The 13,906-nt window shown below is 47.8% G+C and overlaps 1 protein-coding gene across 1 annotated transcript; it reads left to right on the top strand.

Annotated features, from left to right (window-relative positions):
- Nucleotides 1-1,170: 1,170 nt before the first annotated feature.
- Nucleotides 1,171-6,983, top strand: Cyp17a1 (cytochrome P450 family 17 subfamily A member 1). The gene is made up of 8 exons (XM_034521374.2): nucleotides 1,171-1,512; nucleotides 3,006-3,141; nucleotides 3,333-3,562; nucleotides 4,281-4,367; nucleotides 4,708-4,923; nucleotides 5,167-5,336; nucleotides 6,028-6,131; nucleotides 6,542-6,983. The coding sequence occupies exons 1-8, from the start codon at nucleotides 1,216-1,218 to the stop codon at nucleotides 6,835-6,837; spliced, it is 1,536 nt and encodes a 511-aa protein (XP_034377265.1). The 5' UTR covers nucleotides 1,171-1,215; the 3' UTR covers nucleotides 6,838-6,983.
- The last annotated feature ends 6,923 nt before the right edge of the window (nucleotides 6,984-13,906 follow it).

Raw genomic sequence — 13,906 nt, 5'->3', positions numbered from 1 at the left:
CTTTGAAAATGTAAACGTTTTTGCTGTTGATTTTGAGTGGAACATAGTCTTTTATAGTCCAGGGTAACTTCAAACTTCCTATGAAACTGAGGCTGGCCTGACCCTCCTGTACCTGCCTCCTGAGTGCTGGGATCACAGGTGAGTGCTGGCATTGCCATGCCCAAAATGTCCCTTTAAAAGTGATTAGAGAGACAGAGAAATGGCTCAGATGTAATAATTTTTTAAATGGCAATTAAAATGCTACTGTGGATTTTTGTGTTTAAGATATTAGCTGGGTATTTTATATTATTTTTAACTAGTATTTTTATATGCATGAGTGTTTTACCTGCATGTATGTAGGCATACCACGTGTGTGTGTGGTACTTTCAGGGGCCAGAATGCAGCACTGGATCCTGGAACCAGAGTTACAGACAGTTGTGAGCTGTCACATGAGTGCTAGGAATCAAATTTGGGTATTCTAGAAGAGCAGCAAGCCAGCTTCACTGCTGAGCCATCTCTCCAGCCCTTAAAGTATTTTGAACCATGCACTTCATGTTTTATATATAGTAATATAACAAAATTATTTATTTCCAGAAAATATTTAATAGCCCACTCAAGAGTAGCTTGGTCACCTAGAAAGTGACCAAGCTAGATTTGAACGGAGACCGGAAATGACTCTTGAGCTGCTGTCCTGCATACCTGAACAGCTGAGAAAACCAAGGACTACTGGATTCTTATCATCTCTGTCTTGTGTGACCTTATGCAAACTAACCCTTGAAGATGTCTTTCTCCTCACCTATCAGATAATAAGACTGAACTCTTTTGACAGCTTTGGTTGCAACCTGATGACATTAATTATTAACTGTGCAGCATTTTAGACTTAACAGTGTACAGACTCTGAAACCTTGATCTCATTCCGATAGCAGTTGCCTCAGGGAGGATCCATAGTGCAGAAGCCTTAGGGAAAAGACCAACTATCTGCTCCTCAACCGGCTCCTCCTCCAGGAGTTCGTCCTTAATCTGAGCCAGCCCTTGAGGAGGCCAAATTCCCTCTCCTCTCCCTTTTCTGGGTGAGGACTCAGGCTTGGGCCCATTCCAGGATAAACTTCTTCTGGCCAAGAGATAATACAACTTCAAGGTGACAATCAGAAACGCCTTTTAAAAGCCCTCCTTCTTTGCTGAAGTTGCTGCAGCTTCTCCACTCCACAGCTGGCCATCTGCCTATCCCTGTCTGCCATGTGGGAGCTTCTGGGTCTCCTGCTGCTCATCCTAGCATATTTCTTCTGGCTCAAGACAAAGACATCTGGTGCCAAGTTCCCCAGGAGCCTTCCATTCCTGCCTCTGGTGGGCAGTCTGCCGTTTCTCCCCAGACATGGTCATATTCACGACAACTTATTCAAGCTGCAGAAAAAGTATGGCCCCATCTATTCTCTTCGCCTGGGTACCAGAACCTCGGTGATCATCGGTCACTATCAGCTGGCCAGGGAAATGCTCATCAAGAAGGGAAAGGAATTCTCTGGTCGGCCCCAAATGGTAAGCTGTGCTAACCTTCCTCTTCCTCAGTCCCTGGGGTTGTACAGTTCTTAGTTCTCTCAAAAATCAAACTCGTGGGACCACTCCCTCAAGACCCTACCGAACCTCTAAACCAGAAAGGTGGAATTAAAGGGAAACCTCTCGAATGACCTGTCCTGTAAGATGGTGCAGGGACCTGCAGAGCTGAGAAGCCTTCATGCCACTCACCTTCCCCTTTGTGATATGACAATCATTCTAGAACAGGCAGGCAAAGCCCTTAGCCCAGACCCAGAGCTAAAGTTCTCCATAAGTGCGACTTTGTTGGGAAATGGGGCACTGACTGCATCCTTCACCCGAAGATGCTTGGGGAAGCAGCTGGCCACAGGGAGGGCTAAGACAGCAGTTTCTCCTATCATATGGCTTCAGCTCACAGATAGCTGGGGAGAGGGGACAGGGACATACAGCAGTATCTCAGGGCATCTGACCTCATCCTGCTGACTGCTGAGTAGTCATCCTACAAACACCACCCGTGCTCCCATGACCCTGTTGCAAGTGTTCCCCTGAGCACCCTAGTAGAGGACAACCAGCCTCAGCTTTGAACAAGCCAAAACATTCATTCTCAGCCAGAGTGGCTACCCCACTGCCAGGCTCTCCCAGATTTTGGGTTCCTCTCAGAAGCAAAGGAATAAACTGGGCCAGGTGATGGTGGTGTGTGGCTTTAATGCTGGCACTTGGGAGGCAGAGGTAGGCAAATCTTTGAGGATTTGAGGCCAGCCTGGTCTACAGAGTGAGTTCTTGGAGAGCCAATGCTATACAGGGAGCCCCTGTCTCCAAAAACAAACAAACAAACAAAAACAAGAAAGAAAGAAAGAAAGAAAGAAAGAAACAAAGAAAGAAACAAACGATAGAGAGAGAGAGAGAGAGAGAGAGAGAGAGAGAGAGAGAGAGAGAGAGAGATATCCCCTCCCCAGAATAAAAGGGACTAGCCAGATGGGTTTTGAGGAAGTCAGGGATGTAGGAGGAAGACTTTAACCCCTGTGCTTTTGTAGGCGGCATCTTTTAGAGACACAAGATAGCTCAAGCTTAAATCCAACCTAGGAGGATAAAACATCTGCTGTCTCCAAATGAGGGTCTGAGGCTGGGTACACAGGCTGGCAGTAGAAAAGGATTCTGTGGCTTTAGTGGCCTGGGGGTGGGGGAAAACATAGAGCTGTCTTGGAAGTCTCTCAGTCTCCTTGTCCCTAGGACAAGATCATCCCACCCACAGCTGACTCTCCAGGTCAAAAACTGAAGTACAGAGGCCTAGAGAGCACCCTACTAATGACCTGAACCCCAGGGCATTCAACTCCAGGGTTCTTTCTGTCTTCTCTTATACTGCCTTTCACCAAACTTTAGTGAGGGCGTCCTACTGAATAAGAGAGGCACGGGGATCTCAGGACTGCAGATAGATGGAGACGCCTGAGAGCTCCAGGAGTTTGCCTAATAATACCTACAGCCTTGCCTGCTCTCCAAAGGTGACTCTAGGCCTCTTGTCGAACCAAGGAAAAGGTGTCGCCTTTTCTGATGCTGGTAGCTCCTGGCAGCTGCACCGGAAGCTGGTGTTCAGCACCTTTTCCCTGTTCAGGGATGACCAGAAACTGGAGAAGATCAGTGAGTGAAAGGCTTAACCCTAGGGCTAAGGGGGCTGCGGGAAAGGATGCTGGGTGGCTGGGTGCGGCCATTTCTTAGTGACTGCTGCCATCAAGTGGCCATCAGCTCTCTATCCTTATCTCTGGATAAGACCTTGGTGAGAGGTGACAGGGTTGATGGATCCCTCCACTTCACTTTTCCTCTCTTATCAGTATGTCAGGGAGCCAACTCACTGTGTGACTTGATGCTTACACACAACGAAGAGTCCATAGATCCGACTATGCCCATCTACCTGTCAGTAATCAACATCATCTGTATCATCTGCTTCAACATCTCTTATGAGAAAAAGGATCCGAAACTGGTCAGCATATATAACTTTACAGAGGGTATCATGAATGCCCTGGGCGACAGCAGTCTGGTGGACACATTCCCATGGTTGACGGTGAGAATGAAGCCCCGCCTCCACTTCCAGATCCCACCGGGACAGTGTCCCAGTGCTTTTGGTTTCCATGACCATCTTTCCCTTCCAACTCTTCCCAGGGTCATCTGCTCTGCCTCATACAACCACAGATACTTTGCCAGTATTTTTACTCTCGAGGAAGGCTCTCACGTAGCTCACGCTGGCCTTGAACAGCCTGTGTAACTGAGAATGACTCTGAAATTCTGATCCTCCTACCTCTAAGTCCCAAGTGCTAGGACTACAAACATGTACTATGGTGCCTTGCTGGGTCTCTTTTATATATCTTGCATCTTAATACTCATGGCTATTATTTTCCAGTTGTCATTTGTTAGCAGTAAGCACTCCCCACGGAGGTAAGCTCGATCATCCTCACAGTGCTGAGGAGAGACAGACATGGGCTTAACCTCCTTGAGGAACTTGTCCAAGTCCTCAGTCTCCAGTCTGACTTATGGTAAGAGAGGGCACAACACTGTCAGGGCTTGGTGTTGAATTGAATTGAGGACATGAGGACTCCACCCTGTCCTCCACTGCTTAGAGTTGGCCTTCCTGTCCTCAGTAACCTCGTTCCGCTATCTTCTGACTTCCTCGATAAAGGTCCAGACTAGTGTGGGGACTTTCTTAAATAGAAAGCTAAACTCTGCCTCCCAGGAAGGATTCTCCTAACTGTATAGATGGGTTTGACATTTCCTTCTGTTTTCAGATTTTTCCCAATAAAGCCTTGGAAAAGCTAAAGGGACATATTAAAAGTCGAGACGAAACGCTGGCTGAAATATTTAAAAGTTGCAAGGTAAGTGATCAAGCAGAGGTGTCTATAAGGTTGGAGGTGTCTCGAGAGCAAGACTGAGGTGCATTTTGGACACTGTGAGACCCCCAGAGCCTGGCAGGGGGTTGGCACATAATGGGCAACTGCTAGAAGCTGACCTATTAATAAAGGGGACAGGGGAAGTGAGTAATTGAAACAGTTCTTAGAGGGATATAGAAGGTGGCCCAGGGCTATCCATGGCCTGTACCACCTCACAAGTCCTGCTCGGCCTCTCTACTCTCAAGGACAGGGAGCCATGCTGTGTCTCTGGTGTAGGGTGGAGGTGAGGCTCCCTCCTCATCCTCCTCTCTGTCTCTCACCTCAGGAGAAATTCAACAGTGAATCTATCTCCAGCCTGACAGACCTTCTGATACAAGCCAAGATGAATGCAGACAATAATAACACCGGTGAAGGCCAGGACCCAGATGTGTTATCAGATGAGCACATCCTCAGCACAGTGGGAGACATCTTTGGGGCGGGCATAGAGACAAGTATCTCCACGATGAAGTGGATCCTGGCTTTTCTGGTGCACAATCCTGAGGTGAGTGTCTCCCCAACTCTTGTCTATAGAATCCAACCAGTCCCATTGCAGGTGGGCAATGCCTGGAGCCTTCTGTACAGATGACCAGAGCCCACTCTGCCTCTCACACAAAGCCTAGGCTACAGAGCTATCACTAGATAGAATCATCCCAGGCTGTTCTGGGTATGACCACTGGGCTCTACTAAGCCCATGTCTCTCTTAGACTTGAATGACCTAGTCATATGACCTTGTTCTGGCCCTCAGGTGAAGAAGAAGATCCAGAAGGAGATTGACCAGTATATAGGCTTCATTCGAACACCAACTCTTAGTGACCGGACTCACCTTCTCATGTTGGAGGCCACTATCCGAGAAGTGCTTCGTATCAGGCCGGTGGCCCCAATGCTCATCCCTCACAAGGCTAACGTTGACTCCAGGTATGCCTTTCTTCCCAAGACACTCAGCCCTGGACACAGCCACTAGCTACCCCATTCTGTTCCTCAGTCATGTCCCACCTAGCCTTAGCTGCTGATCAACCTAGAGTCAAACAGAGGCTACTACTGTCCATCACCCTGCCCTAGTTACTCCATGCACCTCCACTGATATCCATGACTAAGTTGCATAGGCATCTGGCTTCCCTCAAACTTCCTGTCACCCTTGGAGACATAGGTCTGGGCTAAAGGACAGGGTAATCAATGTTCCAATCTCATCAGACAGCAGCAGTACATTCTCTCTCTCTCTCTCTCTCTCTCTCTCTCTCTCTCTCTCTCTCTCTCTCTCTCTCTCTCTCTCTCTCTCTCTCTCTCTCTCTCTCACACACACACACACACACACACACACACCAGCTTCTGAGACAGACACCCATGTGCTGAGTAGCACGCACGTCCACATACATAGGGCTGTTAGGTGATGGGTGAGACTGATCTAGATGCAATCCTGGCAGAAGCCAGAAGCTGAGGGAAAGGAATGATTGAGAATGGGGAAGGATTCTCCTCCCACCCCCACTCCCACCCCCACCCTCACCCCCAACCCCACCCCCACCCCCACCCTCACCCTCCAAAGTGGAGATGTGGGGTTGAGCAGAAAAGGAAAGACAATCTTCCTTTTTCTTCTCCTCATCTGGGTTAGCATTGGGGAGTTTACTGTCCCCAAGGACATGCATGTGATCATCAATCTCTGGGCACTGCATCACGATGAGAATGAATGGGACCAGCCAGAACGATTCATGCCTGGTGAGTCCTCGCCTGTCCCATATTGGCCCCTGAGCCACACAGCCAGCCTAGATTCTGCTTTTTGGGGACAGCATTCCTTCCTGTGCACTAAGTTTGTTACTAGAAACCTCTTGGCTGCATCCCCCATCCCCGTCGGCCTGTTACCCTTCCCATCCTAATGGAGATTGCCCCAAACTCCTCACAGATGGGGGTTTCAACTCTTTCTTCAAATAACTTCTGTGGGAAGTCTGCAGGCATCTGTCTCCCAAGAGGCCTGTCCCTCTTCTCTTGGATGGGGGCATTTTCTCCTGGGGATTCCTCTTCCTCCCTCACCATCCTTCCTGAATATTTATTTCCTCATGCCCTAAAAGCAGGTTGAGGTTCCCTGGGTAAAAGGTTGGCCCCTGACTGATGCTTCCCTTTGTCCCTAGAGCGTTTCTTAGATCCAACAGGAAGCCATCTCATTATACCCACGCCAAGTTACTTGCCCTTCGGAGCTGGTCCCCGATCCTGCATCGGAGAGGTTCTGGCCCGTCAGGAGCTCTTTCTCTTCATGGCCATGCTGCTCCAGAGGTTTGACATTGATGTGTCAGATGATAAACAACTGCCCTGCCTGGTGGGTGACCCCAAGGTGGTCTTTATGATCAACCCTTTCAAAGTGAAGATCACGGTACGCCAGGCATGGAAGGATGCACAGGCTGAGGTGGCACCTAGAGGCCACAACTAACGCCCCTGCTCCCATGCCTTGACACCCACAGCACAGTGTTAGAGGTGCTAGTCCCAGCACCTCCTCGCTCCTATCCCGTTTTCTAGTTGGCAGCAATGGAGGATGAGACACATAAAGATTTTCCAATAAACATCACTGAGCCTCCAGCCATTTACTCATTGCTTACTTATTCAGTCAACAAGCATGTTGACCGAAAAAAAGTACTGTGTGTGTGTGTGTGTGTGTGTGTAAGAACAACTCACAGGAGTTGGTCCTCTCCTTTTACCATGTAGATTATAGAGACAGAAGTGAAGGCATCAGGCTTTGCAGCAGGAACCTTTACCTGATGAGCCATCTTTCCCACCTCTCAAAAGCAAGCAAACAAACAAACACATCATTTCCTTGAGTACCTACTATATGTTATTCGCTGGCTCCAGACACTCAGCCTATGTGGAAGGCAGAGAGGAACCAGGGATACTAAACACACAGAGGAAGGGAGGAGTCTCCCTTCAAAGGGAGGGATGCATATGATCTGTTCTCTGTCCAGAAGGCTGAGAGGGACGGTTGATAGGTGATAAACTTTCTAAGATCTGTGCGGCCAAGACCACGCCTGATCCTTCCCTCTATAGCTCCGTCTTGATGGGAGACGTCACATGTACTTCACAGAGTCACAAAGAGTTTCCATGTTGTCAAGTCTGCTTTTGTTATTGTTGTTCTTTGTCTGTTTATTTGTTTTGTTTTGTTGAGACAGGGTTTCTCTGTGTAACATCCCTGGCTGTCCTGGAACTCACTCTGTAGTACAGGCTGGCCTCGAACTCACAGAGATCTGCCTGCCTCTGCCTTTTGAGTGATGGGATTCAAGGCATGCACCACCATTGCCTGGTGATGCAGTCATATCTTAAAGCTTTATTGTGCACATGGGATTGGTTCATTATCACCAGAAAAGCTTTCACCAAACTGAACTATGCTTAAATACATCTAAAATAAACTACTTGGGGTCAGATACCCCATGTTTGATCCAACACCAGATACTTCATTGTGATGAACCAAACTTACTTTCTTGCCTCATGCAGATTGCAGAGTTCTACAAGCCTGGCAACATTCTAGTGAAGACTGACAGATAAGTGAGGATTTCAGACTTGTAAATGCTTTGGAGTCAGTGACGCTGGAGATGTGATAACAGAATGGTAAAGGAGAGAGTGGCCACATGAAACCAGGAGTCCTGGGGATGAGAGGGTGTGGAGGGAAGTGACAAGTACTGAAGAGAAGCAGATGGAATGGTCTTGAGGTCACCATGACAGGAAACAGTGGGGAGGGGGAGGTGTCAGAGTGGAGACAGGCCAGCTCTGATGAGGCCTTTGTAAGGAGCAGAGAGTTTGGTTTCCACCCCAAATACCTGGGAAGTCACCAGCAGATTATAAACGGATGAGGGAGACAATGTGACTGTGGCTTGCTTCCAGACAGGGTCTCATGTAGCTCAGGCTGGCCTCAGACTTGCTATATGGCTGAGGCTGGCCTTGATTGTCCTCCTTTCTGCTCTCATACACTGAGATTCCAGGCTCACCCACAGTCATCACCCCCAGCTTAACGGTTGCTATGGAACCCCCCCCCCCAAGATGCTCCATGGAGAACAATTAGGAATAAGGCTGTTGAGTCAGCCTGGGAGAGGGCACGGAGGTCTGGAGAGCTGGCCACAGTGGGGAAGGTGGTGAGTACTGGCAGGATCGAGACTTTGAAAGTGGACTGGCTGGTCTCGGTGACTCTAACCTATGCCTTTTGCTGCATGTACCTCATAGGTTTGTCTTCATGACCATGTATAATATAACCCAGACTGGGTCCATCAGAACAATTACATCTTGGCACACAAGGATGGGTCATGTCCCCTTCTTCCTCTTTCCCTTAGGTAGACACCTCCAGGAGAAGACTTCTAAACAGGTACCTTCAGCATTCACACCTGGATTTTCTCTCCCTTCCCCATCCAAAACACCCCAAGAATCAGAAATGCCTCCTCACAAGAAGTTGGAGCTAATTCCTTTAAACCTTGAAACTAAGCAGGGCAGTGGTGGCACACGCCTTTGATCCCAGCAGTTGGGAGGCAGAGGCAGGCGGATTTCTGAGTTCCAGGCCAGCTTGGTCCACAGAGTGAGTTCCAGGACAGCCAGGGCTACACAGAGAAACCCTGTCTCGAAAACAAAACAAAACAAAACACCCTAAACCTTGAAACTAGCAGAAAGAGAGTGAGAGTGTGTGTTTTTGTGTGTGTTTCATGTGCATGTGAGTGCAGGCATATGCATGTTGTGGCACACATGTGGCAGCCATCTTGTTAGGAACACAGTATTTTCTGCTGTTCACTCCTCTGTGGGTAACACTACTTCAGGTGAATTTTCCTACCTCTTAGTGAGGGTATGCTATGATTACAGACCCTTATGCTACTGTTTCTGGCTTTTATGTGGGTTCTAGAGATTCAAACTGAGGTCATCAAGTTTTGTACAGTAAGTACATTGGTTCACCTCCCCAGCTGGAATGCAGTATGTTTAAACCTTGCCAGTGATGAGCCTCCATGTGAAATTCCAAACATCCTTGGAAAACCCGACCTTTGATTTTTAGCCTAAAAAGGGGCCAAATCCCCAGATTCCTAGTACCAGCCAGGTCAGCGTCAAAAGGCCAACAGTCAGGGCCTTCCCCTCGGATGATACGGAGCCCTCTGGAGCGGTCACAGGGTTAAGACCCTGCCTGGCTAAGTTTCCAAAGGGAAGGTGAGTGAACTCCAACAAAGAGACAGAGTGAAATCATGTTCTTCCTTTAAAAAGCTTTTAACCCAGCAGTAGTGGGCTCCCTGCTATATCACCCCCAAATCAGTCTTGTTCTTCAAGAAACAGTGACCCCGGAGCTTGCTCAACAGCCCAGAGGAGAGGGTGTGGGGATGTGTGGCTGACGCTCCTAAGAGGCTCAAGGGACAGGTTGAGACCACATCAAGCTGAAGAGAGAGGTTAAACTGGAGACCCCTCCCCCCCAGCTCTCTCCTAGCTGGCTGCTGAGAGCAAGCCAAACTTCACTCAGGTTAAGGCAGAGGGAGCAGGGTTGGATGGAGGAGAAGTACTTCACATCTGCTCAGAATGTGAAAGACATTTTATGAACTAGCAATGACCAAGTAAATAAGCAGAAAGTCTATGTTTTCCATAATGGTAGAAGGAGAGTTTAACCCAACAAGAGTAAACTGGTGACTATCAACCATCAAGGGGCAGTGTGAGGACAGGGTGGGGAGGATTCTTCAAAGCACACACCTACACAGCATAAGGACTGACTCCAGACCCCAAGAATCAGGGACACAGAGGAGTCAGCATGCTCTCCCACCTGTCTGCAGGAATCATGCAAGGGCTTGACCATTTCAGGATAACATGGAGAGTTCCATTTTGAAAACCTGTGTCTTTTGAGAAAAATAATCTCAAGAGCTCTGATTGCTGCCCAAACCTGCACCTGCCTGGAATGATAGACTATTACCCACTGACCTAAATCACCAAATCTCCAGGCCTCTTTGAGGGGCAAAGCAAATGTCTCCCTCCAAGATTTATCTTAGACTACTGTAATGGAATTCCTCACTTTGGCTTTCAGACATTGATATGATGGCTCCCACGAAGTTCAAATTTCCCCAAGAATCTCAGGCTGGGAGAAAGTAGGAGGAGGATGGTGCCTGGTGCCAGCCAGAGGAGGAACTTGTCAGATGTCACACACTTCTGACTGGTCCACCCCCTACCAGGAGGGACTGAAACCAAGGCATAAAACTAGGGGAGAACATGGCCAGGATGGCTTAGTCATGCACATCTCTTGCCCCTTATTTAAATCAGCCTTGTGGGCTGAACAGATGGCTCAGTGGTTAAGAGCACTGACTGCTCTTCCAGAGGTCCTGAGTTCAATTCCCAGCAACCACATGGTGGCTCACAACCATGAGTAATAGGATCCAATGCTCTCTTCTGGTGTATCTGAGGACAGCTACAGTGTACTTGCATACATGAAATAAATAAATAATAACATAAAATACAGATATAGTAACATAACATTAAATAAATAAATAAATCTAAACATCAGGACCCCCAAAATGGACTTGGTGGGAAGGTACCAGAGGCTCTCTTCGCTGCTTACAGCAGAGTGACCTCTTTTTTCTGGTCTGCACTATTTCTGGTCTGTTTAAGTTGCCAGTTGAAGACAGGTGGCTGAGCCTGGCTTCTTATGGTTGCCAGGGCTCAGCATTTTGTCCTAACTACTAATAGCTCAAGGACATGGTTTTCTTCTCAGAGTTCAAGACCGAGTCTTCTCATTTTCTTGCATATTAGTATACAACAAAGAGGTTACATGCACCAGAGGATGCTATTGAATACCTTAAATTGCCAAGCCCACATCTTTGGCCCACATCATAGGTCCAGTGCTGACCACCAGGAAGCACACGGAAAGAAGCACACTTTTATTTCCTCATTTGTCTGTTTTGAGCGTCTCCTGTAACAGAGGCTGGCCTTAAATTCTCTGCATAGCTGAGGATGCTGGAATTATAGGCATGCACTGCCATGTCTTTCTTTTGCCCCTTCAGTGCTGGCTATCAGTCCCAGAGCTTCATGCAGGCTAGGTATGTGTTCTACCACTGTGCTACACCCTCAGCCCCCTCCTTACTTACTTTTTGCTCTTCAGTCTGCTCTTAATCAGCAGGGTGATGGTAAATCAATGTTTAACACTAGTTAGGGAACAGCATCCAATGTTCAGTGCTTGCCAATGTGACCTCTCTGAACTATTAGGAGATAACTCAGTCACACTGCACATGCTTATCATTACATGGGGGAAGGCATCATTGAGAAACACATCACTGGGTAGTTTCCTCATGGGTATTTGTACAGCCTAATAGATGGGATAGCCTGTGGCACAGCAGGCCTACATGCTATTTAACATGTTGCCTCTCTGAACACTACAGGTATTTGCAATGTGGTGGCCATTTGTCTATCCAAACGGGTTTGCTCCCATGGGCATCAGTACAAGCACACGGGAAATGACAGCCAGTGTTGCCAGGAGACAGGAAGCTTTCAGCTCTACTGTAATCTCTGCTGTGTTTGCTGTCTGTCATTGAGGGAAACATTATTATGGGTACATGAGTGCAAACGGTAAATGCCCTATGTGTATGTCCAGGGCCATTGATAATATTAACATGAAATACTAGAAAATGACCCACTTTGCATGCTCATTACCTGTTTTCAATATCTATTCATTGTGGTTTAGTTTTTTTTAATTGGCTGTTCAATAAGCAGCTCATAAAATCTTTGAGCCTTTAATAGCAATTAATCTTGTGAGCTAAAAGAGTTACTACCCCCACTACCTGCTCCCTGCCCTGGTTCTTATCCTTCAGAAAAACAGCTCCCACAGGGCTCTCTGTAGGGGGAGGTGTCTCCCCAGAGACAATGTGTGTAGTGTGTAAGCCTGTTTCCCAAGGCCCCTGGTGGCCATAAAACCCAAAGTTAGGGCTGCTTTCTGCAGACACAGACAGGTGTCCACCTATGGATGGTAGGGGACCAGTCAGAGACAGCAGTGTCAGGGACACTGGGTGAGGTAGACAGGAAATACTAGGTAGTAGTCCCTGGCCTCCCAGCCCAAGTCTGGCATCCCATTCCTACTGCAGACTTCCTGAATGGCCATGTCCTCATATGTCACTCCACAAAAGCTGCCCATTCTGAGGCTTCGGTGGGGATAAACCAGGAAGGCCCAGGTGGGCAGGAAAGTCCCTCATATGTGACAAGCCCAGCCCATGGAGACAAATTTGGTGTTTTGTTTAGAGACCAAGTGACCACAGACAACTTACTTGGCTTTTGTGTACCCCAGATTTTCCATCTGTCATGTGGACTGGGGTGTGTGTAGAGTGAATCTCCCTAGCATTGCTCTGACTGCAGACCTATACAACATGTTTGGTTCTTCAACAAACATCCTCATTATTGATGCTTCATAAAAAAAAAAAAAAAAAAAAAAAAATTAAGTCTTTCCCTGAGGGTTTTACACAGTTTTCTCAGAACTAGGGTGGGTTGGGAGGTTTGTCAGGGTGTCTTCCAGAATCCACCTGCACATAAGGGCCAGGCAGTGCTGACAGCCAAAAAGTAGGCCGAGAGCACAAGGACAGACGGACTCCTATGGCTCCCACACTGATACACTGTAACATTTTCTAGTGGGAGTAACAGGCTTACAGAGGAGATATTTCTAACCAAATGAAATGTGTATCCCCCAAGAAAGCTGACACTTCTATTTTTACCTTCTCAGGAGAAACACACACACTGCTTTAACTACTGAGTCTCTGTGGAAGCTAACTTTTGTTGGGGGGATTGTCTCGTCTTGTTTTCCGAGACAGGGTTTCTCTGTGTGGCTCTGGCTGGCCTGGAAATCACTCAGTAGACCAGGCTGGCCCCAAACTCACAGAGATCCACAGAATGTTGGAATAAAAGGTATGCACCACCCCCACCCAGCTGTTGTGAGGTTTTTATTATTGTTGGTCTGTTTGTTTGTTTGTTTGAGACAGGGTCTCACTGTGTAGCCTCAGGTGGCCTAGAATTATGTAGACCACACTGACCTTGAGCTCACAGATATCCACTTGCCTCTGAGTGCTGGGACTAAAGGTAAGTAAGCCCCACCACACTCAGCCAAGATGGGAGCTTATGCTGACCTGAAGATCTACGGCAGGCATCCCTGGGGTAGGTTGGAAAGTGACAAGCCTGGATAGGCAATTGAGGGAATGTCATTTGCCTCATGTTTCGGCAAGTTTTACTCTTGACACACTCTTCCGTGGTCTCCTCTCACCATTGGGAAATCACCAGTTCTTCACGTGGCTTCTAGGTGCATTTCAGGTCTTCACGGCCTGACCTGGTTAACTAAACAGCCCTTGGGATCAACAGGTCTGGCTTCAAATCCTGGCTCTGCTATTTACCAGCTGTGTTACATTGAACAGGTTAGATTCTTCCTGAGTGTTTCCTGCTCCTGACCACAGACAGAAGGAATAGTTACAATCTTGAAAATTGCAAGACCACAGAGTGAGTTCCAGGACAGCCAGGGCTACACAGAGAAACCCTGT

Source organism: Arvicanthis niloticus, chromosome 1, assembly GCF_011762505.2.
Source record: "Arvicanthis niloticus isolate mArvNil1 chromosome 1, mArvNil1.pat.X, whole genome shotgun sequence".
In the NCBI taxonomy this organism is placed as follows: Eukaryota; Metazoa; Chordata; class Mammalia; order Rodentia; family Muridae; genus Arvicanthis; species Arvicanthis niloticus.
The sequence above is the reverse complement of the archived record's forward strand: the minus strand, read 5'-3'. Positions and strand labels throughout refer to the sequence as shown.

Coding starts and splice junctions, on each gene's coding strand:
- Cyp17a1 (XM_034521374.2), top strand. CDS start 1,216: ATGTGGGAGCTTCTGGGTCTCCTGCTGCTCATCCTAGCATATTTCTTC. Junction 1,513..3,005: donor TCTCTGGTCGGCCCCAAATG/GTAAGCTGTGCT, acceptor TGCTCTCCAAAG/GTGACTCTAGGCCTCTTGTC. Junction 6,132..6,541: donor GCCAGAACGATTCATGCCTG/GTGAGTCCTCGC, acceptor CTTTGTCCCTAG/AGCGTTTCTTAGATCCAACA.